Raw genomic sequence first — 25,703 nt, forward strand, 5'->3', positions numbered from 1 at the left:
TAATGGTCACCTGTTGACAGTTGCTTGCTTGGGGGAGGGGCCCACTGTGGCGCCGACCAATGGCTGAGCAGGACCTCTAATGCTGCTCTAACGGTCTGCATTATTGGTCTCGGGGTAACTGTTGCCTGGTAATGGGGTGCGGGGTAACAGAGGGCTGCACACTGCAGCACTGTATTACATCCCCACCCCCATCGCCTGCTTTGGGAGGACTATGAGTGGGAGTTGTAAAGACAGTACTTAACAATACGGTATTGTATACTTGTAATTTGCTAAGAGAGTAGATCTTAAATATTCTTACCACACACACATTTAAAAAAAGGTAATTATGTGAGGTGATGGATGTGTTAACTAACCTTATCATGGAAATCATTTCTCAATATATCCATGTATCAAATCATCACGTTGTACATCTTAAATTTACACAATGTTATATGTCAATTATATCTCAATAAAGCTGGAAAAAAATACATAAATTTTATCTTATCTGAATTATAATAACCCCTATATGGTTTACTTAATTTCAATCCCACCACCTGTGGCAGAGACAGCTACATGCTACCCAATATACTATCTTTTTTATCCTAAATAACAGAATTCAGATTTTAATTGAAGCAGCAATGTGCTCAGCTGAAGGATTATCCTGCCTCTCTTGCAGCTGGGTGTGTCCATGTGATTAAGTTTGGGTCCCTGAGATGGAAGCAAAAGTGTTGTGTACTACTTTCTGTGATATTTCCTGAGAGGGCTGCTTGAAGAGAGGGGACCCAAGTGAGAGGTCAACACTTTTTATCCTCTACAACCTTTTTCTTCCTTCCTCCTTCCCAGAATGCGTATGTGTTTGCTGTAGTGGCAGTAGGCATTTCAGATCATGAGGTGACCTTGAGGATGGAAGGGTCAAAGAAAAATTGCACTGAACAATTTAAACAGGCAAGGAAGACTTTATCCAGACTATTGCAATAGGGGTCGAGTCTATTCTAGTAGGAGAGAGAATGAACTCAACTCCAAATACAATAGGGACAGCTTGGGATTTATAGCTAATAGGCAGGTCGAGGGAGTCAGTGGATGGAAAATTACTAAGAGGAACTTGGTTAGGTATCAAGAGTTGGGGAGATTCTTGTTAAACTGGTTTGGCAGTCTTCTTGCTGAACTGGGTTCAGCAGGCCAAGGACAGAAGGCCAAGGATAAGGTCTATTCCAGAAGAGGGCTCAGAGAAGCCTCGTTAAAGTGCAACAAGGAGGAGCCAAACTGGACTACACGTTGTTTCTGTTTCTTTTGTTTTAACCTTTGCTTTCTGCTGCTTTTGTTCACTAAAAGGATACTGTCTGTACATATGGCCTGCCTTGGGGAACACTGCCTTTGTTCAGGGAAACATCCGGAACCTGTTCCACCTGTGGATGGCTACAAGGAAGAAGAAATTAACACATCCCCTCCCCGAGGCTGGCCATTCTGGGTGATATTTGCAAAACGTATGGCCTTTTTACTTTACTTCCTCATCTCCTCCTCCTCTCTGTGCTATAAAAGAAACTGGCACCCAAACCCCAATAAGAAGGTTATTTTGAGACTTTAGTCTGCCATCTTCTCAGTCTGCCGGCTTTCCGAATAAAGTCATATTCCTTGCCTAAACACCTCGTCTCCGATTTATTGGCCTGTCGTGCAGCGAGCAGAGTGAGCTTGGACTCGGTAACAAAAGTTTTTGGTCAAGGAGGGAGTCCTTGTCAGAGCTACATGTTAAGATAGTGGAGCAGTAAGAAAGGAGCCTGGGTACTTAAGACAAGAAAAGGAAATAAGACGTATCAAAAACTGCAAACCCCAGGAAAACAAATGACAAAGCAATATAACTAATAAACTGATTTGGCAAGAATGGAAGTACTAAAAAAAATCAACTGTAAAAAATTAATTGTATGTCAGCAATAATCAGAAAATATAACAAAAAAACATTTCATTTATAATAACTAAAAAAGTTCTAAGTCCTGAGAAATAACTCTGAAAGGAGAGTTCAAATACTTACATGTATAAAACTGTAAAATCCTAATGAAGGACAAAAACGATCTCAATATAGGGATGGATATCCCACATTTATGGAAGGGAAGCTTAATATAGGAAAAATGTCAACTCTTGCCAAATTAAATATAAATTCAAGGTAATTCCAATGATAATCTCAAAAGGAATTTTTATAATATTTGACAAGGTGATTAAAAATGGATGTACAAGGATATTTATGTAAGAAGCATAGCTAAGAATATTCTGATGAAAGGAAAAGAGGGGGACTTTGTTAGATACTGAATTGTAAAACTAAACATTAAAAACAGGGTATTTTATATAAAAATTCAAATAGAAACAGAATATAAAAACCTGAAACAGAATCATGTGTACCTGAGAATTCAGTCATGTTTATCCTCTTTTCTCTTATAGTCAATTATTTTTTCATCTTACTTAAGAAATCCCTTCCCACCTCAAGGTCTTTAAGATATTTACCTATATTTTCTACTAAAGGTGGAAAATGTGATGCAATATAAAATGCCGAACATAACCTTTGAAGTATTCTTACCAAAAATGTTTAACCTGAATCTAAACTAGGTACTAGATCTAACTTCCAGGTAATATAGATCACAGAGGAACAAGTTAAAGAATACTTTAAGTAAAGAATCAGAAAAATTCAGAATGTGGAATATTCTGTTAAAACTACTGACACAGACTCTCAAAAATTAGTACTATGGGGAAAAAATGGTTCTAGATCAAGAGGGATAAAGTAGAAGAACAACTAAATGCAATGCATGCATCTTGACTGACTTCTGGTTCCCTGTCTTGCCTTAAAAAAAAGGCTTTTTAAAGAAAAACTCTGAAAGTAATTTTGGGCATAAATGGAAAAATATTAACATGGACTGAATATTAGGTGATATTATAAAACTATTCTGATTTTTCTTAGATGTGATAATATTATTGTGGTTAGATAGGAGAATGTCCTTATTCTTAGCAAATACATGATGAAATATTTAGGGGTGAACAGTGATGATGTTTGCAACTATTCAAATCAGTCAGCACACCTCACAGAAAATCTGCCATTTAAAGTTTTCTAGGATTCTAATTCCTTTTGATTTTCATTTTTTAATACCTAAACTTCATAGAACATATTTATTTCCCAATACAACATTTTCCAGCCAATGATTAGGAAAGTAACAAAATGATGTATGGGGACAGCCTTTATGTACACTGTAAATACAAATGGTACTCTATCAATGATGTGTAGATGATATAAAATGTGTGCCAAGGGTCAACAAAGCAGACGCATAGCCATATCAATTGCTTGGTGATGAGGAAGTAAGGCGTTAAACACTTTAAATCCTAACATGACAACTTGTTACTTATAGGCATTGTATTCTGTTTCACTTGCATTTTAGGAAATTGCTTGGGGATTTGGAGCTGTTGTTAATATTTACATTTTATCCAGTTAAAATAATGGGAGGACTGAGTGGTTAAGACTCAGTGGCCCAGTGGTTAAGACTCCATGCTTCCACTGTGGAGGGAGGGCATGGGTTAGACCCCTAGTTGGGGAAGTTCTGCATGCCACGTCATGTGGCCAAAAAATAAAATAAAATAAAATAGTAAAATAAAATAAAATAATGGGAAATGACTTCTTGTTTGGTGTTTTTTGCACAGATGTTTACACACACAAGCATAAACACACAGAGGAAATAATTATATCAAATGTTAATAATTGTTGCATATAGGTAGTGGATATATGTCAGAAGACTTTTCTTTCAAGTTTTCTATGTTTGAATTTTTCAAAATAAAAAGTAACACAAAGATTAAAAAGTACTATAAAATTATATGACTTTATGACTATGAAGAAGAAAAGGCCATTTTAAACAAGGTAAGTCAGAATACATCAAAATATTACATACAAGAGACATCTAAGCAACTAAGCAATTAAGGTAGAAAAAATTATTTTCAACATATATAAGAGAAAAACATATTTAGAATGTAAAAGAAATATAAATTCAATAAGAAAAAGCAAAAAGCCCAGCCCCCCAAATACACACACACACACACACACACACACACACACACACACACACACACACACACACACATATATATATGTAAAGGCATGAACACAAAATGTATAGAAAAAAGAAATACAAATAGCTGGTAAAGTTCAGCTCTAGCATTAAAAGAGCTTGGAAGTCAGCACTCCCAACTTTACAAGATAAAGCTGAATAAACCAAAAATCAATAATTTTCCTGGACCCATGAGAGAACTGAGACTACAGGGCAAACCATCACCCTGAGATCTAGAGAGATATAGGCAAATCCAGAGTGTTGTAGCCAGATCTGCTTACCTGGAGCAGAAGCCACTGGAGCCATAAACTGGTAGGAACACGTATATAGTAATTTTGACAAATTGTTGGATGCCGATGTAGACTAGTATGAGAGGAAGAAACTCCTGAGAACTACAGTCTTAGGGGTGTCCCACATTTTCTTTGGTCTTACCTCCGAAACCCCACTAGGTTCTCACTGTAAGGATCTGAGGAAGATCTTGTCATGACTCTAGCAGAGGGAATGCACACAGAGAGCTCTCCATAACAAACGATAACAAACATAACTTTATCAGAGCCTTATCCCAGCTGGAGTTCTTACTTTAGCCGCCTCTAGCCTTCCTGTCTCCCCAAAGGGGAACGAAGGTTTAAACCATGAAGAAACACTTGTGAAGTCACAGGCTGGAGACTTAGGCCCACTAAAAAGATTGAGATTTAACTGGAAAATTATAGAACATTCCCCATCCCCCATACCTTACCACCACACCAGTAGGACTCTGTATAATAACGATAGATTATTGTGGTAGACCCTCAAGATACACACTCTTTCTGAGGAGGAGTATAGATCTAGATATGACATAGATGTTGAGATCATCTGTTATTTTAATATAACTAATATGTTAAGATTCTAATGGAAAATGTAGACAATGTACAATAATGGGTGGGTGATGTAAGTAGAGAAATGGGCACTCTAGGAAAATAGTCAAAGGAAATGCTAGAAATAAAAAGCACTGTGACAGAAATGACTCTTTGTGCCTTTGATAGCCTTGTCTGTTGACTGGACACAGCCAAGGATAGAATCAGTGAGCTTGAAGATAGGTCAATAGAAATGTCCCAAAATAAATGCAAAGAGAAAAATGAATTTAAAAACAAAACAAGAGGACTTCCCTGGTGTCACAGTGGTTAAGAATCCGCCTGCCAATGCAGGGGACACGGGTTCGAGTCCTGGTCTGGGAAGATTCCACATGCCATGGAGCAACTAAGCCCGTGTGCCACAACTACTGAGCCTGCACTCTAGAGCTTGCGAGCTACAGCTACTGAGCCCGCATGCCACAGCTACTGAAGCCTGCGTGCCTAGAGCCCATGTTCTGCAACAAGAGAAGCTACCACAATGAGAAGCCCACACACTGCAACAAAGAGTATCCCCCGCTTGATGCAACTAGAGAAAAGCCCGTGTGTAGCAATGAAGACCCAATGTAGCCAAAGATAAAAAACAAAACAAGAAAACAAACAAAAAACAGAACAGAACTTCCAAGAACTATGGGACAATTTCAAAGGTAGAACATGCATGTAAGTGGAATACCAGAAGGAGAAGAGAGAGCTGAGTAGAATTATTTGAAGTAATTATGGCCAAAACCTTTCCAAAATTAATGACATACACAAAACTACCACAGATCCAGGATGCTCAGAGAATACCAAACAGAATAAATACAAAAAATTTTAAAACCCACAAAACCCACACACCAAAAATCCAAAGAACTACACTTAGGCATATCAAATAGCCGGTAGACATATGAAAAGATGGCCAACTTCATGAAAAGATACAAAAGAAAAAGAGATCGATTAGCCAAAATTAAGAAAAGTGTATATCATGTATCAGGGAGGTTGTGTATTACAGGATACTTTTATATCCTGCTGGCACAAATGAAAATTAGTTTGGCAACTCCATGGAGAATTTGGCAATCAGTTAAAACTTTAAAAATACGTAATCCAACTACCCCACTAGCCAGCTTCTCCTTATCTACTGAGAGAAGCAGCCACAGAAGCACAAGTAGGCAAGCATTCAGAAACTGATGACAGCAAAACACTGAAACAATACTCACGTACATCAGAGAGATGAGGGCTAAATAAAGCACAGTATTCTATGTAGAAGTTAGAAATAATGACGTATATATATTTGCACACATTTAAGAATGACATATTCCAAGAAACTGTTGAAAGAAAAAGGCGAACCTCACAGACACACACAGAGAAATCACAAATCAAGGATTTTCCTTAGACATATGTCTATGTACCAAAGCATGTAGAAAAATGTTTGTGGAAGGATACATACCCAAATGTCAAGTGTGATGACTTTTTTTTAAAAATAAATTTATTTATTTTTGGCTGCGTTGGGTCTTCGCTGCTGCTCACGGGCTTTGTCTAGTTGCCGCGAGCAGGGGCTACTCCTCGTTGCAGTGTGCAGGCTCTCTTGTTGTGGAGCATGGGCTCTAGGCACGTGGGCTTCAGTAGTTGTGGCATGCGGGCTCAGTAGTTGTGGCTCGTGGGCTCTAGAGCACAGGCTCAGTAGTTGTGGCACACAGGCTTAGTTGCTCCGTGGCATGTGGGATCTTCCCGGACCAGGGCTTGAACCCGTGTCCCCTGCATTGGCAGGCGGATTCTCAACCACTGAGCCACCAGGGAAGTCCAAACAACTTCTAAAGAAGTGATTGGGATTGTTATGGTGAATCAAAGGACTTTTGTTTTAAAAGTAATATCTCCGTTTTTACAAATAAGAATGTATGTATTCCTTTTGTAATTAAGAATACATTTTTTTAATTTTAAAAAATCATAAAAGGATGCAAATATTTATCCAAGAGAGTAATGGAGATCATGTGTTTTTTTTTAAACAGCTTTACTGAGATATAATTCACATAACATACGAGTCACTCACTTAACATGAATAATTCAAAAGTTTTTAGTATATTTACACAGTTATTTATTTATTATTTATTTATTTATTTTGGCCACACTGCACAGCATGTGGAACTTCCCTGACCAGGGATCAAACCCACACCCCCTGTAGTGGAAGGGCGGAATCTTAACCACTGGACCCCCAAGGAAGTCCTATTTACACAGTTATACAACCATCACCACAATCAATTTTAGAACATTTTCATCATCCCCAAAATAAACTTGTACCCTTCAGCAGTAACTTCCTGTTGTCCCCAAACCCACTAACCCTAGGCATCCACTAATCTACTTTGTGTCTCTGGACACAAAAATCTACTCTGTGTGCTTGCTCTGGACATTTTATATGAATGGAATTGTACAGTATGGTCTTCTCTATCTGGCTTCTTTTACTTAACATGTTTTCAAGGGTCATCCACATTGTGGCATGTATCAGTACTTCATTTTAGTGACAAATAATATTACATTGTATGGTTACACTACATTTTATTTATCCACTCATTAGTTGATGGACATTTGGGTTGGTTCTACTTTTTGGCTATTGTGAATAATGCTGCAATGAACAGTTGTGTACAAGTTTTTCTATGCACATTCAATTTTCTTGTGTAAATACCTGGGAGTATAATTGCTGGGTAAAATAGTAACCCTATGTTTAACATTTTGAGTTCTGTCAAACAGATTTCTAAAAAAGCTGCCCCACTTGACATACCCACCAGCAGTGTATAAGGTTTCCAACTTTTCCACGTCTTTGCCAACACTTGCTATTATCTTCTTTATTATAGCCATCCTAGTGGGTGTGAAGTGGTGAGGTTTTATTCTTAATAGCAAAAATTTTTTGAGACAATCTCCATGTTTATCATTGGGATTTTGGTTAAATAAATGATAGCAAATCCATACAACAGAATACTATGAAACTAAAAATTTGTGATCCAGACTTATATTTACAAACAAGAAAAGTTGTCCATGATACAGTAAAGTATGCACATTGCAAACCTGCAATTTTCTCTAGTTGGTACAAGTTTGCATTTTCTTATATCTTACTAAGTATTTATTAATTTTAAAAGTAAAAAAGTATAATGCTATAGTATTTCCGTAAAGAACAGGGATTTACTTCTACCAAGTTAACTGATGGTAAAAAAGAACAGAATGTTTTTTTGCGGGCAGAGAGGAAAGAGGTAAAAGCTAATAGACCAGAGGAACAGAAAACTTGACTCTGAAAAGTTAATCTGCTTAAGAATAAATGTTTAAAGCACTAGTCCATAATAATGGTAAAGGAAGAATTAGTCTATAAATGTTGCTTGATAAGAAGGCAATTTGTTTTGTTTGTTTTTTTTTGGCTGCGCTGGGTCTTCGTTGCGGCACCCCGAGGCAGTGGGATCTTAGTTCCCCGACCAGGGATCGAACCCATGTCCCCTGCATTGGAAGGCGGATTCTTAACCACTGGACAACCAGGGAAGTCCCAAGAAGGCAATTTGGACTAAACTCATACCATATGCTATTTCAAGAAAATAATTTATTAAAATTAACTTTAAAAAAAATGTGACAATGTTCTAATAAAAATAGAGAATGGCTGGTGAGAGTATCTGAGCACATATGCTAAAAAGTTCATTTTTTTCCAACATGTTTTTTCAAGTTGATAATAAAAGGAAATCCATGGATAAATGCTTAAAGATTATGAAAAACCCATGACCCTCCTCTGCTGCAGCTATAGAGAACATCAATAGCCTTTTAAGCCATAAAACAGTCCTAGCCATTGTTAGTTTTCACAAGTGAGTCCTAAAGGACATTGGGTCTTACCTTCTGAGATCATTGCTATATCCTGTGGATGTTACCTATAACCGCTAAAACGTTTATGTTTCTGATTCACTGCTTTAATAATGTTATGCCCTGATAATTATAGCTCCATTCATTCTCTTTAAGCTCTTCTCCCAGAGGCAGGGAGATAAAATAACATTTTAGTTCATAGAAGACTACACTGTTGCAAACAGAAAAGCCTAAATTAAATGGAACATGCTTACCACTCATTTGCCTTATCACCAGAAAAGTTATTACATGCACTAATATTGAGGATTACATAAGTATAGATATGCATAAGTGTGGGTATACAACTAGACTGAGTTGTGGTTGAAATAACTCATCTTTATAAATTGATTCTTGCAAACCTCAGACAATAGTGCGAATTATATGAATCTATAGAGTTATAGTTACACTGTCTATATATCTAAGTTTTAAAGTGCTATTTTCTTTGATACATTCTTATATCAACAATGACTGTGTTCTTTACTGTGATATCCTAAATATATTTTCAAAAATTCCTAATTATCTTTGGGATGTTAGACTAATACAATATTGAGTTCTAGAGAAATTAAAATTCAGAGAGAGGAAATAGTTACCACAAAAACCTCAGCTGTGTCAGTACTTATTTATTCCTATCTATGTATAACTCTACAACCGTGATGGTAAAATAAATATTTACAAATACAAAAATTCAATAAGATTAATTTATTATTAAAAACTAGAGTTTTAAAGCTTTAATTACATTGTCATTGAAACATATTGTTTGTACTTAAAAACTTATTTGTAGTGTCTGGAACATGCTTTAAAAATACTACAGAAAAAAAAATTCAGAGTGGACTAGTTGAAACAAGGTTGGCAAAAGTTTGATAACTGTTAAAGCTGAATGGTACATGGGTTGGGTGGGTGAGGGGGGGTGTTCATACTATTCAGTCTACTTTTGTGTATGTCTAAAAATGTTTAAGATAAAAAGTTAAAGTAATAAATGTTTTGTTTGGCTAGATTATATATGGACATGTGTGGAAGACATGGCTGTCTCACCAGAGTGTGAATTTCTATTTCTCAAAAGCCTGCTATTATTTACATGGTCTCTTTTTGGGTCTTGGGGCTCTTCATGTCTATAAACAACTGAAAAACCAAGATTAGGCTCCAACAAGTACAGAAATTCTGTACTCTTGTCAGTTTCCTCACTTCTGTAGGAGCTAAAAAAATCGAATGGTCCCTGGGTTGCCTTCAACACAGCTAAGGCTGCAGCCATTTGTCATTCTCAGTTATTTTTCCTTCCATTCTTGTCAATTGATCAGTATTCTCTGGGATTTTATTTATTGACTTTTTTTTTTAATGTTTCCTTTCTCCAAGGCTAGGTTCCAAATCCACAAACTTTGGGGTCTGACAGGGCATCTTTCCACCAGACCATCTTTATTGCTTCCTAGGTGACCACTTGATAACCCCAAAGTCTTGCTCCCTCACCTTCTTGGTATAATTCAGGAGGTAAGAAAAAAAAAAAGGAACGCTGAGAATTTATCAGGCATGATTGATGAGTTCCAAAAAGTTCAAGGTGGTTAAGGGCTGTCCTAATTGTCAGGTCCACAATGTGGGGAAAAGCTGTTGAAAATGAGAACAGTTTATCCTTTCTATGTGGGAGCCCTTTTAAAAAATTACATTGTTAATTCATTTGACTCTTCAGATATTGTGTAAACATTTTCAGGATGGTGGAAGGGTTAAAATGACGACTGGCAACAAAAAGACTTCCAAATACTAGGTTTGATGCTGATGAATCTCTAGAGTTTTACAAACTTTTTATTTTTAGTCATCTGAGTGTGGGTGAGATACTATCTCATTTTGGTTTTGATTTGCATTTTCCTAATACAAATAACACCTAACGGTGTTGAGCATCTTTTAATGTGGTGATTGGTCATTTGCATGTTTGACCATTCAAATAATTTGACCATTTAAAAATTGGGTTATTTGTTTTTTTATTGAGTTGTAACTATTCTTCATATATCATGAATAAAAATTACTTATCAGATATATGATTTGAAAATATTTTCTGTGGGTTGTCTTTTCACTTTCTTACTGGTGTCCTTTGAAGTACAATATTGTTTGAGTTTGATGAAATCAATTTACCTATTTTTGTTTGTCATGTGTGCTTTTGGTTGCATATAAAAGAAGCCATGTGAAACCCAAAGGTTACAAAGATTTAGTCCTATGTTTTCTTCTGGGAGTTTTATAGATTTAGCTCTGACATTTCGATCTATGATCCATGATCCGTTTGAGTCCATTTTTATACATGGTGTGAGGTAAAAGTCTTCATTCTTTTGTGTGTGCCTATCCAGTTGTCCCAGCATCGTTTGTTGAAAAGACTGTTCTTTCCCCCATTAAATTGTTTTGGCACTCTTGTTGAAAATCAATTGACTGTAAATGTAAGGGCTTGTTTCTGCATTCTCAATGCTAGATGTCTATACTTTGTGCCAAGAATACGCTGTCTTGATTACTGTAGCTTTGTAGTAAGTTTTGAAATCAGAAAATGTGAGTCCTTCAACTTTGTTTTACTTTTCTGGGTCCCTTTCAATCCATATGAATGTTAGGGTCAGCTTGTCAATTCTTACCAAAATCAGGCTGGGATTTTGATAATGTGCTGAATTTGTATATCAGTTTGGGGAGTATTGCTTTCTTAACAATATTCAATCTTCCAGTATATGAATATGGGAAAGCTTTCTCATTTTAAGGTCTTCTTTAATTTCCTTCAACTAAGTTTTATAGTTTCTAGTAAACACCATCTTGCACTTCTTTTGCTAAGTTTATCCCTAACTACTTTTTGAATAAAATGAAATTGTATTCTTAATTTCATTTTTGGATTGTTCATTGTTTGCATATAGAAACACAATTGATTTTTGAATATTGATCATGTAACCTGAAACCTTGGTGCACTCACTTGTGTGGATCCCTTAAGATTCTCTATGAATAAGACCATGGATTCTGTGAATAGAGTTTTACTTCTTCCTTCCCAATCTGGATTCCTTTTATTTCTTTTTCTTGCCTAATTGCCCTGTCTAAAATCGCCAGTACAATGTTGAATAGAAATGGGGAGAATGGACATTCTTGAACAGGCTTGTTCCTGATTGTCTTAGTCCTTTTGGACTGCTATAACAAAAATACCATAGACTGGGTGACCCAAACAGCAAACATTTATTTCTCACAGTTCTGGAAGCTGGGAAGTCCAAGATTAAGGTGCTGTCAAATTCCACATCTTGTGAGAGCCCACTTCCTGGTTCACAGACAGCTATCTTCTTGCTGTGTCCTCACATGGTAGGGGGGCAAGGGAGATCCCTGAAGTCTCTTTCTTAAGGGCACCAATCCCATTCATGATGGTTCTATTCTCATAATCTAATTAACCCTAAAGGACCCACCTCCACATACCATGACATGAGGATTAGGTTTCAACATATGAATTCTGGGGGGACACATTCAATCTATAGCACTTAGCACAAGAGAAAATTTTCTGCCCTTTACCATCAACTATGATGTTAGCTGTGCATTTTTCATAGGTGTCATTATTAGGTTGAAGAAGTTCTCTTCTATTCCCAGTTTGTTGAGTTTTTTTTTTATCATGAAATGTTATTGTGTTTATCAAATGCTTTTCTGGATCTACTGAGATGATCATATGGCTTTTGTTTTTATTCTGTTAATACGATGTATTATTTTGATTGGTCTTCATATATTGGACCATCGTTGTATTCCTGGAATAAATCCTAGTTGGTTATTTATGGCATATAATCTTTTAAAAATTAATTTATTTTATTTTTTTAATTTTATTTTTGGCTGTGTTGGGTCTTTGTTGCTGCACGTGGGCTTTTCTCTAGTTGCGGCGAGCGGGGGCTACTCTTCATTGTGGTGCGCAGGCTTCTCATTGTGGTGGCTTCTCTTGTTGTAGAGCACAGGCTCTAGGTGCGTGGGCTTCAGTAGTTGTGGCACGTGGGCTCTAGAGCGCAGGCTCAGTAGTTGTGGCTCACGGGCTTAGTTGCTCCGTGGCATGTGGGATCTTCCTGGACCAGGGCTCAAACCCATGTCCCCTGCATTGGCAGGCAGATTCTTAGCCACTGTGCCACCAGGGAAGCCCTATGGCATATAATCTTTTTTATATGTTGCTGGATTCCATTTACTAGTAATTTTTGAGAATGTTTGTGTCTGTCTTCATAAAGGATATTTGCCTCTAGTTTTCTTTTCTCCTAATGTCTTTGTCTGATTTTGGCATCAGGGTGATACTGGCTTCAAAGAATTAGTTGAGAAGTGTTCAATAGCTTTTGAGCATTTATTTTGAATAAACTAATCCACACGTTTTCCCTGATCCATATGATGTTTGTGAGAAAAAGATACTTTTATCAAGATTTTTGATGATGTTGTGCATAGAACACAAGTCATTTGCTCAAGGTCACAAATAGTTAATTTTCAGAACTGGGACTTGAATCTCAGACCTGTCATAATCTGAAGCATACAATCTTCCTAACAAGCCATTTTATTTCACATTTTACTCTATTCCCCACAGTTCTTTTCTTCCCTCACCTCTGTAATTGCTGCATCCATACTCTTCTTTCTTGTCTAAGAATCTCTCCAGCAAACTTTGCTCCATCACGTCCTACTCATTCTATCTACTTCCTCCATCTTCCACTCATAACATCTTAGTGTCTTTTTTATTCGTTTGTTTTGTTTTTAGCTATTTTTACATATTAATCATCATCCTGTTTATTCTACTAGAATAAACCACTCTATCCTTTATATTACTGTCCCTGGCTCTCAAGTCACCCTAATTCACATCCTCATTTTAGGGTGACCCTAAATTATATCTATACCTGAATTGCAGCTTGATTGTGAACAAAAATAATTGGCATTCACTCTCTTGATTATCCTTTTGGCTTTGCTCCACTGATTTCTGGTACTAAATATTATTGAGTAGAAACTTGACACTAATCTAAGTTTCTCTCCTTTAAGCAACTGTAGGTTTTCTCTGATGCTGGAGTCTTCTTCTAGCTTACAGACCAATAACTTTGGTCAAAACTGAGACATATTTTAGTTTTCTGGATCAATTTCCATTAAACATGACTCCTGATCTTGGCACATGGGTTCCATCTGTTACTCTGCTTGCCTTCTACTCTCTTCATGGCAGTTCCCTCTCCAAAGTTTATCTTTCAAGATAAGCACCTAGTCTTCCTGAAATGATTTTCCCCCCTATGTCTGGAGTCTTCTCTAATAGGATTTACTAGCTCCTAAGCATCACTCTCACTTCTGTTCACCAGTCCTCATTCTTTGGCATGCTTTTACTTAATATCAACTGTATTGGGAAGTGCTCATGTGTATTTTGGAGTTCATGGGCTTTTCCTTTCTCCGAACTTCACAGAAACTGGAGTTTTCTGTTTTGGTCCCTTTTTGTGACTTTTAATTGTTTCCAAGAGGTGAAAGGGATAAGATTCACATCTAAGCTGTTGTACTACTGTAATGAATCCTTCCTCCCCCTCTGTCCCCCCCGAGTTTGGGGAGTCAGGGATCAAACCATGGAAGACTGGAGAGGAATAAAATATAACTCTAAACTCTGCAAAGGGAGGTAGAAATTTGTGAAAGGAAAATCAAAATGGAGTCGGTATTACGAAGAGAGCTCTCTAAAATGTAGCTGGGAGGCCATGGAGGAAGTATGACATGCATGCCTCAGCCCAGATGGAATCTCAACTTCCAGAAACTCGAGATGCTTGGAAGACACTTCCCCTAAAATAACTCAGTGACAGCCTATCCCTTAAGGACAAATATTTCCTTTCCTGCAGTCAGAGTTAATCATAATTCCTTCCAGACAACTTTAATAACTTTGTGGGGTTTGCCTTCATAAGCCCCTGACTCTTTCTCTTCTGGAACACTCTTTCGGTTTTACCCAAATCTGTCTCCCGAAATGCAATTCCTAACACCCCAACAAATAAACTCTTTTCTTATTTGCATCCTTCTGCGTTTTCTTGGAAGACAAACTGTACCCATGAAAACAAGATCCCTAAGGCATGGAAGGGTGTGGGATCCACAGCCATACAAGGAACAGAGATATGATTTATAAAACACAAGTTTGAAACTGTGTCAGACGAATTGGTTTGCTTCTCCAAAAGGCAAATAAAACTGATGGTACCAGAACATGCACCCTGAAGTATCACTGTTTTCCAGGTGAAGAAAATGAGGTAACTCATCCAATTTCACCTATGGCCTTACACAGTGGGGCCATCATCAGAGTCAACACTGCCATCCCCAGCAAACACACTGCTGGACGCTCCTGATAACCCGTCCCCATCAGCCCCATTCCAGGCTGTCTGATTACTCTCCTTCAGTTTCCCTGGTGCGGTTCGGGTCTGAGACCCCTAGGTTACCGCTCCCCGATCAGCATAGGTCCCACACCACGGTAATCCACGGAGGAAGGCAAAAATGACGTCTTAGTCAGTCAGTCCGGAATATTCTCAGCGTGAGCTACAACTCTTAGAAGAGTCCTGGCCGCCACTCTGTCCTTCACTGCGGCAAGCTCTGCGCAAGCAGCCAACCAAGACAATCTTCTACGTGGACTGGCGCCTCACCCATTCCAGCTCTAGACTACATTTCCCAGAAGCTCTTGCGGCTCCAATCAACTTCCGGCGCGAATCCAGTGACATTATTCTATTTCTCAGGGAATTTATGGCTCCCTGAGATTGGCCCGGCCCTAGGAGGAAGCTTGTCTCCGGGGTGTGGGGACTGTATCTGGATCTCCAGCCTCCTGGCAGCAATTCCGAGAGGGGAGAAGTGTGGCTTGGCCCAGGCTGTGCAGAAAATCCGAGGGTCCGGAGACATCTTGTCCGAGCGGATCTGGCTCCGGACTACATTTCCCAGACACTCTGGCGGGTATAGGGCTGACCCTTCACTGGCCTGCGGGACCCTAGGCCTCCGGGGAAGGGAAAGTGCAAGGTGAGCAGCCTAGGTCCTGGGGGCTCGACTAGGTTCCGGAGGTGCACCCCTGGGGGTCCGAAGGGACAGTCCAGGCGGGTCTGGAGTCTCGGGCCTGTATGATTTGATAAGACTGGGGGAGGGTGAAGTGTGGGATTCCATGTGTGCGATTGTGACCTTATGTAACTGTGCGCGCTGTGTGCGCGTGTGATTGTATATCCCTGTGGTGGGTGTGTCACTGTGACTGACCATGCGCGCGGAGCTCTGTGTGCAGGTGTGACTATGGATATCCTCGTTGTGGTGTGTGACTGTGAAAGTGTGCGGCTCTGTGTGTGTCGGTGTGACTGTGCCTCCGTAGTGGGACTGAGATTGTGTGTGTCCATACAACTTTGTGTCATTGTGTGTGTTGGGGCGGTGGGGAGTGCTGAGAATCTGTGATTATGTTACTATGGCTGTGTTATCTGAGGGCTGCGTGTGATTGTGGTTTTATGAATGTTAGCAGTAGTAAGTGTACTGATGTCTGTGTGAGGATGTGTGAGTGTGATCGTGTAACTTTTTGTGGCAGTGAGTGTGCGGTTGGAGGGTGCCTGTAATTGTGCCAGGCTAACAGTGTGTATGTCCCAGTGGTTGCTATGTTAGGTCAGGACAGATTTTGATCGTGGGCAGCAGACTTTTCCCCTTCTGAAACCAGGAATGCTCAGGACAGCCTAGACTCCTCTGACCTCTCTCCATCCTTCCTCTCCATGGGTGGCAGGTGTGGGTCCAGAGTAACCTCTGATCTGATCAGTCTGAGCCACAAGAAAGCCCTGGCATTTCATGATTCCTTTCTCCTTCCTCAGCTCTGCTTTATCTCAGAGAGGTCCCCAGAGGAGAAGGAGGATTGGCTGTTGACCAAGCCAAATACAAGGTGCGCTGGGGTTTCCTTTTTGCTTTATAAGTACCCTGGTGCACATATGCACGCTTTCCTAGGGTATAAACATACCAATGGAATTGCTGGACCATAAGATACGTGTGTATTTTCAAATTTCCTAGATAATGCCGGACTGATTTTCAATATGGTTGTACCAGTTAAATTCTTACCGGCAGATTATAAGCATAGTCATCCTGTTTTCTAATACTTGGTCACTTGGTATTTTAATTTTTGATGAATCTTCTGATATATCACGTGGTTTTAAAAGTATAACATACATTCTAAAAAGTACAGAAATGCAAGTATATGACTTGATGAATTTTAGAAAATGAGCATATTCGTTTAACCAGAGCTCAAATCAGATCAGGAAGTAGAACATTACCAGCATTCCAGAAGCCCGATTCTTGTTCCATCCACTCACTATCCACCTCTCCCGAAGATAACAATTATTCTGTTTTCTACAGCCATAGATTAATTTTACCTGTTCTTGAATTTTATATAAGTAGAATCACACAATATCCACTCTTTTGTGCTTGACTTCTTTTTATTCATCATTACATTTTACATGTAATATGAATGTACTATTTAATAATATTATGTAGTATGAATATGTGAGACTCATCCACGTTGCTTCATGTAGTATAGGTCATTTATTATTGTTGTTGCTTAAAATTCCATTGTATGAACATACCACAATTTATTTATCCTTTCCATTATCTATTGGTATTTAAGCTGTTTTCACATTGGGCCTATTGTGAGCAAGGCTGCTATGAACATTCTTGTACATGTCTTTTGGTGCACATATGAATGCATTTCTGTTGGGTATATCCCTAGGAGTGAAATTTCTGTGGCATAGGTTATCCAAATATTCAGCTTTAATATATACTGACAGTTTTCCTAAATAGTTGTATCAATTTACACTCCTGACTCGCTCTCATTGTATGGGAATTAGACTGTGGGACAAGAAGCTTTACTAGAGATAAAGAACAATAGTTCATAATAAAAAGATTAGACTACTAGTAAGATATTACAGTTCTAAATACATAGACTTTCATAAAATGACTTCAAATATATTTGACAGAAGTAAAAGAAGTAGTAGACAAATCACAATCATAGTGGGGGATTTTTAGCACTTGTTTCAATAGCTGATAGCACAATCAATAGAAACTGAGTAAAGCTATATAATATTCGGGCAGTGTGATTGACAAACTTGACTTCAATGATATATGGGAAACAGTGTACCTTACAACTGCATTATATATCCTTTACAGATGCATATGGGACATTTATCCAAATTTATCATGTGCTGGACCATAAAAGGAATCTCAATAACTTTCAAAGGATTGAAGTAATACTGTATGTTTTCTGACCACAGTGGAATTCAGCAGAAGTCAATAACAGAATGATATTTAGAAATATCCCAATGTTTGGGATTTAAGCAATTGTATTTATAAATAACTGGTGAATCAAAGAAGAAATTGCAATGGAAATTAAAAATATTTTGAACTGAAAGATAATGAAAATATAACATCAAAATGTGGGGTGTTGCTAAAGCTAAACCTGAAGAAAATATATAGCTGTAAATGCATACGCTAGGAAAGAAGAATGTTGAAAAATTAATGATCTATGTTTTCATCTCAAGAAGTTAGGGAAATAAGACTTAATACTAAATTAAACCCAAAGAAAGCAAAAAAATAGGAAATAATAAGAGCTCAATATAAATTTATGTATATTGAAATATAAAGTAAATATATAATTGAGAAAATTAATAACTCCAAAAGTTTATTTTGGGGAATCAATAAAAATTGATAAACTTCTATAAAAACTTAAAGAAAAAAGGGGAGATAAGACACAAATTACCAAATTAGATATGAGGGAAAAAAAAACACTGCAGGATAGATTTACAGCTGAGCTCCCAGTTTTTGGTCAGTACCTGGGACTAGGTTGTACAGTATAAGAGCATTAGAACCTGAGCTGGTGATCATTAAGTTGAGTACCTTTTCAACTTCATCAGACATGTTGATTTCTGTTTTTAGTATAGATTTTTAATTTTGTAACTCAGTTTCTTTTTTTAAAATTATTATTTATTTATTTATTTTTGGCTGCATTGGCTCTTCGTTGCTGCACATGGGCTTTTCTCTAGTTGTGGCGAGCGGGGGCTACTCTTTGTTGCGGTGTGCGGGCCTCTCATTGCAGTGGCTTTTCTTGGTGCGGACCATGGGCTCTAGGTGCACGGGCTTCACTAGTTGTGGCCCGTGGGCTCAGTAGTTGTGGCTGGCGGGCTCTAGAGCGCAGCCTCAGTAGTTGTTAGCGCACAGGCTTAGTTGATCCGCGGCATGTGGCATCTTCCCAGACCAGGGCTCAAACCCATGCCCCCTGCATTGGCAGGCGGATTCTTAACCCCTGCGCCACCAGGGAAGTCCTAGTGGTATTTTTTAAAAAAACTTAAATCTTCCTAATTAATATCACTACATAATTATTAAAGGTTTAATATTGTTAATAAAATGTTCATTTCCTAGGTGATAATGGATTGAGTATGCAGTGAGCTCTCATTTGGGATGTTCAGCTTATTTATTATTTTATTTTACCCCATTTCTATTTGGTTTTGTGTGTGTCCACTGGTGCTCACTAACTGTGGAATACCTTTTCTATCTTGGGTTATTGTGTGAGGCCGCAGGTATGATGGGTCCTTCCTGATATTGGTACAGTTTTTCCTTTTTCTGGAGCTAACTGGCTTTCTCGAAATATGCTACATTTATACTTTTCAGACTATGCAGTCTGATAACTGATAAATATGCTACATTTATACTTTTCAGACAAACACCTTTTACCAGAAATATAAACAATAGGATGATAAAAAAACCACAAATGTAATCACTCACTAATTATAAATAGTTTTTTTAAAAATCCTATTTTTATTCACCTTCTTCTTTTGTGGACTTTATAACAGTTTTTCTCTCACATGTTATTATGGATTTAACAACATTTTCCAATGTATCAATTAACTGATAGTTGTCATAGACTCCATCATTGTACAAGGAGGAGTGGCAGGAGAAGTATCATAGTATGTTATTGCATGAATTTTCATTACTTGGCCAATGAGAGACCCTTTTAGGAGACTCTTAAAAGGCGTCCTTTTAGCACAACACCTGATATTTCTGAAAATAGCCTTACCTTTTGACAACAACAGAAGGTTCCAGATCTAACCCCCGCCTCCAAAAAATTTTTTTCTGTTCTACGACATGCAGTCAGCTATTATTCAGGAAGCCTCTTTTTTTCTTTCTTTCTTTTTTTTTTTCTCATCTTCACTTTTCTTCTTTTCTTCTTGGAAATGAATAAAAGACCAAAAACAGGAGATCTCTCTTATACCTGAGAGTTTGTTGGGCAACAGTGCCGCCACTGTTGGGCTACTTTAAGTGATGCAAGAGCTCAAAAGTTTTGTTTTTAAGGTTTTGTGTTCACATTATTTTTCTCTAATTTTCTTATGTTAAGTGATTTTTTTTCAACATTCAAAATTTTCTCATACTTTGATAGATGACTGGGGGCAAGGGAGTAGCAATTAATTGAGGAGGCAATTAAATTTGAGACATTTCTACAATAAACATATATTATGGAATAACAAGCAAAAAATACTTTTTTTTAAAATGATAAAACAAGACAAAAGAAATTTTACACTCAGGTGGGTGCCTCCTTCCTCAGGAAAGGGACTGTGGGCATGACAAGTACCTGAAGCTATTAAATATTAGCTTCATTATACAGTGATTGAATACTCCAGTGGTGATCCTATGACTTCATAAGGCTATTAACTTTCTTTATGACTCTATTAACCTAAAAATGAGCAGGTGTAAGAGTTGGAAAGTTAGAATACAGATAGTGTTTTTGCAAGATAAGCACTTGGTGTTTTGAGCAGACTTATTCTGAATTAAAGTAATTTGGGTGGTGCAGATGAAAATGTTAACTAGAGATTACTCAAGAGAAAATCGATGAGCATCAGTCTCTCCAGTTTTGTTGGCCCTAAGCCCTTTCTGTCTTAATTTCTTCCCCAATCCATTCTCCTCACCCAAACCATGCAAAGATGTGCTGATTCCCCTTTCCCATTAGCCGCTCAGAATGTTTATGCCACCATCAGTTTCTTTTCCTTACTAGGAAATAGAGTTATTATCTATTCCACCATGAGTGGAATGCCCTTGGGAAAGTAATGAACTGCAACGGAAATTACATTAGAAAAGCATTCTAAAGAATTGGGTTCTTAAAAACTAACTTTACTCGACATTATTAGTCATAAGGAAAATGTAAATCAAAATCACAATGAGATACCACTTCATACCTACTAGGATGGCTATGATAAAAAAGACAGACAATAAGAAGTGTTGGTGAGGATTTGGAGACATTGCTGGTGGGATGTAAAATAGTGCAAACACTTTAGAAAAGAATTTGGTAGTTCTTAAAAAAGTTAGAGTTACCGTATGACCCAGCAGTTCTACTTCTAGGTATATACCCAAGAGAATTGAAAACGTTCACATGAAAACTTGTACATAAATGTTCATAGCCATTCACAGTAACCAAAAAATGGAAACAATTCAAATTCCTATCAAATGATGAATGGATAAACAAAATGTGATCTATCTACACAGTGGAATATTATTTGCCAATAGAAAGGAATGATGTTCTGATACATGCTACAACACAGATATACCTTGAAAACTTGCTAAGTGAGAGAATCTAGTCATAAAGGGCCATATATTGTATGATTCCATTTATATGAAATGTCTAGAATAGGCAAGTCCATAGAGGCAGAAAGTAGATTAGTGGTTGCTTAGGGCTGGGGGAGGAAGGGAAATGGGGATTGACTCTTTTTTTTATATATAAATTTATTTTATTTATTTATTTTTGGCTGCATTGGGCCTTTTTTGCTGCACGCGGGCTTTCTCTAGTTGCAGCGAGCGGGGGCTACTCTTCGTTGCTGTGTGCAGGCTTCTCAATGCAGTGGCTTCTCTTGTTGTGGAGCATGGGCTCTAGGTGCACGAGCTTCAGTAATTGTGACACGTGGGCTCAGTAGTTATGGCTCGCAGGCTCAGTTGCTCCGTGGCATGTGGGATCTTCCCGGACCAGGGATCGAACCCGTGTCCTCTGCATTGGCAGGTGAATTCTTAACTACTGCACCACCAGGGAAGTCCTGGGATTGACTCTTAATGGGGTTCCTTTTAGGGGAGATGAAAATGTTCTAAAATTGGATTGTGGTGATATACTAAAAAACATTGAATTATATACTTTAAATGAGTAACTTACATGGTGTGTGAGGTATATCTCAATAAAAATTAGTGGATTAGAATCTAGATAAAACAACATTGGCTGTGACTTTATAATTGTTGAAGCCAGTTAGTGGGTACATGGAAGGTTTTTTATACTATTTAAATTCTACTTTTATGTATGTTTGGAAATTTCTGTATTAAAAAGTTAAAACAAAAAACTAACCTAATGCCTAATAGTGAAATACTAGAAGCCTTCATAGTAAAATCAGGGAGAAGGCACTATCAACAGTATTATTTAACATTTTTTTTTTTCCTAAATCTATTAGAAAAGCAGTACTCCATAGGAAACAACTAGAAAACAATTGCTTTGTTCTTTCCCATAACTTCTACTATCAAGCTTCTCTGTGAGCCATTTGATTTCTTGCCCATGGATAAGATTTTCAGTCAGTGTTAGATAATAAACAGTGTCCATTTCACTGAACTAATCAATACCATAAACTTTAAAGAAAAAGTTTAACCTTCTGACTCCTTGAGCTAGGAGTTTGCAGTGAGATAGCTTTGATGATTGCTTCTGTTTCCTTTTCCCGAACTTTTTCTCCATCCCACTAGGTATTCTCAATTCCATGTGGTAAGAGTATGTTTGATTTTGTAAGAAGCTGCCAAACTGTCTTCCAAAGTGGCTGTACCATTTTGCATTCCCACCAGCAATGAATGAGAGTTCCTGTTGCTCCACATCCTGGCCAGCATTTGGTGTTATCAGTGTTCTGGATTTTGGCCATTCTAATTGGTATGTAGTGGAGGGGGCTTTTATTAAGACATTAGAACATATTTTTAAATTATATAGAGAATGTGGTACTGGCAAAATAATAAAGAGATCACTGAATCAAAATAGAATCACAAATAAATCCAAACATGTATCATCTATGATAAGGGTAGCATTTAAATCAGTAGAGAAAATATATTCCATAGTCATCTATTCTAAGGCTCACTTTTTTTTCTCATTTCAACATACCTGAAATCAGGTTATGTCTTAAATAGTTTCTTTCTTTCTTAGTGGCATATAAAATAATGGTGCATTTTAAGTCTTATGAAATATTATTCGCATGTGTTTTAGGTACACCAGGGTAGCCCTCTCTGGGGGAAAATGAAGTAGGATTCTTAACTCATTTCTTATACTAAAATAAAATTATAATTGATAATCTTATTCCATTGTCTTTTACCAAATAATTTTATACCAAAATAAAATAATAATTGATTAAAGATTTAAATGTAACAAATGAAAGCATTAAAATTAAAAAAGAGAAATTTATATAAGTATGTATAGGTAAGAAAGATCTTATCCCAGAGCTAGAAAAGTTGACATTTTGACTGTTTTGTGTGGGTAAAACACATAAGCAAAGTTTTTTGTTTGTTTGTTTTGTTTTTTAACAAATCAGAGCTAGAACATAAGGATGAGGAGTGCCTCAGTGTGGGTATGGGTGCAGGGGTGTGGTAGGGGGAACTTGACTTTCTCGGGCTTGGGAAATGAGACTTGATTAGGGAAGTCTTTAGTCCTTCTCATTAGATTGAACTGTGTTCCTGGCTAAAAGCACCATTTAGGTGAGTCTGGCTTGGGGACCTGAGGGCTGCAGAGGAGGGATCTGCTCAGGGCAGGTCATAGCAGTGCCGTCTTGGGTTCAGAGCAACAACAGCACTGAGATGGGGCAAGGTCTTGCCTGAATCACTGGCTGAGGCAGGAACCTGGGTTGCTTGGGTGAAGGAGAGGCAATATGAGTCTGTGTTTCTTTGGATCGACTAGCCAGGATCCATCTTACTGCAGCTAAAGCCTGGGGTTTCTGGAGCTGAGATAGGAGGGGGATTTATTCCATACTCCCACTCACTAGAGTTATATCCTAAGACCAAGGGAAGTAGAGGTAGTTTTGCCTGGAGAGTCTGAAAGCTGTAAAGCCAGTGTTGTTTCTAGAGCATTTCTTTGCTTCCCCAGGCCTGCCTTCTCAGAACACTATCCTTTTCCAGGAGAACAGCCCCAAGGAGGAGTGATCATCTCCTGTAATACTGAAAGCCATGGCCCAGGTGAGTTAGTTGATGCTCTTTCTTACCTTCCTGACATTCAGTTCATTCTAAGAAAAAAAAAATTTTTTTTATTTTAAAGGGCATGTGAGCGTTTGCTTTCTTTTTCCTGACATTTCTGGCTATGAGGGTTCCTTCAGGTCCTGGTCCCTATTTTCTCTCATTCTAGTCAGATAATCCTATTATCATTCCTAAGTGCTCCTCTTCTTTTGACGCAGTTTTAATATTTTCATTCAGTAAATAATTGAGCATCTCTTTTCTCAGCCCTCTCCCAGGGACTATCATGGAGAAGAAATGCATTTTCTTAAAGGAAACAAGAGTAGATTTGTAGAATAAACTTGTCCTGTCTGGGCAGTGATTTGACGAGGTGGAGGTATGAGTTGCTTAACTGAGACAAACATGGAAAAGCCAAGATTATCTCTACAGATCAGTATTCTCCAGTAAAATAGGATGGGAGGTGGTATTGGTAGCTCCAAATGTTAGAGTGTTGCAAGGTCTCCTGGTTTATGGGGCTTGGAGGATTGTTGGGTTGGTAGCTGATACAGGCAGATCTCTGTGACTCTTTTAGGGTATCCATGAAGAAGTCCAATTTAAGTTTGAACAGGAAGTGTGAGTCATGAGGAATTTCCAAATGAATCACCAATTTTCTTTATCTCAGAAATAAGGATAAGGATGATGGATGATTATAGTGAGTTCAGCCACTTCATAAATTGTTGAGATCAGAGGTCTCAGAAGAACCTTCTTTAGAAAGCTTTGTTATAATAAATTCCAGACACAGAAAAGTAGTCTTGTGAACTACCATATGCTCACCATTAAGTTTCAATTATTATCAACTCACAGTCAATCTTGTTTCATCCATACCTCTACCTGTTTCTTCCTTGCACACTCCCTTGACCTCACTTCCACACACAGGATTATTTTGAAGCAAATTCAAATTGGTATGTATCTCTCAAGGATAAGGTTTATTTTTTTTAAAAAAACAATCATTATGCCATTATTGCGTCTGAAAAAGTTTAAAATCATTTGTTAATATCAATATCCAGTCAGTGTTCAAATTTTCATAACAGTCTACTTTTTTAATCATTTAATTGAATTAGAATCCAGAGAAGGACTGAGCACTGCAATTGGTTGATATGTCTCTCCAGTCTCTTACTTTGTAGGTACCCCTTCCATCTCTTTTCTTTCTGTGCAGTTTTTGTTGTTGTTGTTGGGAAAGAAAAACAGATTCATTTGTCCACTGTTTGGATTTTGCTGATTTCTTCTCTCTGGTATCATTTAAGTGTTTCCTGAGAGTCAGTAGTTAGGTCTAGAAACGTGATCAGATTCAGTTGGGACTTTTTTGTCAGGAATGTTTCCTAGGTGGTGATGTGTGATTCCATTAGGGGGCATATTATTTCTGGTTCTCTTTCCTTTTGTAATGTTAGCCACCAGTGATGATTATTGTCTAAATTTATTAATTCATTAGAGGTTACAAAATGATATCTAAATTCTGTCATTCCTTCTTCATAGATTAGGTAGAGTACTATCTGTAAAGTAAAATGTCTCATCAACTGTTTGGTTACCCTAAAGGACAGTTTGTATGGGAAAGAATGTTTGATTCTTACCCCTTATTTACCAGTTTTTAAAATAATGAGTTGGTTTCTTAGAATCCTACAAAGATGGCTAGTAATTTTTTGTTCAATATTATTATGAGCTCATGGATTTAAACATTTTTGATCTGATCAGTCCATTACATTTGATCCTCAAATTATGCCAT

The 25,703-nt window shown here is 37.7% G+C and overlaps 1 protein-coding gene across 8 annotated transcripts in view; it reads left to right on the top strand.

Moving 5' to 3' along the window:
- LOC133078883 (zinc finger protein 383) overlaps positions 1–25,703 on the top strand; it is a 191,138-nt gene that overhangs the window by 120,407 nt on the left and 45,028 nt on the right. Inside the window, exons 1-4 of one of the 8 annotated variants that reach the window (XM_061174063.1) lie at positions 15,509–15,736; positions 16,555–16,622; positions 22,487–22,664; positions 23,862–23,950. The exons of 1 other annotated variant lie outside the window; for it this stretch is intronic. Coding sequence is in view for 6 of the 7 variants with exons in the window: in XM_061174059.1 (XP_061030042.1) it covers positions 23,942–23,950 (9 nt within the window). In the remaining variant the exon portion in view is untranslated. Of the gene's footprint in view, positions 1–15,508; positions 15,737–16,554; positions 16,623–22,486; positions 22,665–23,861; positions 23,951–25,703 lie in introns of those variants that run through there. 6 more of the 8 variants (XM_061174059.1, XM_061174057.1, XM_061174060.1 and 3 more) reach the window with 6 other exon arrangements.

The sequence above is a fragment of the Eubalaena glacialis genome, chromosome 18, assembly GCF_028564815.1.
Source record: "Eubalaena glacialis isolate mEubGla1 chromosome 18, mEubGla1.1.hap2.+ XY, whole genome shotgun sequence".
NCBI classification, from domain to species: Eukaryota; Metazoa; Chordata; class Mammalia; order Artiodactyla; family Balaenidae; genus Eubalaena; species Eubalaena glacialis.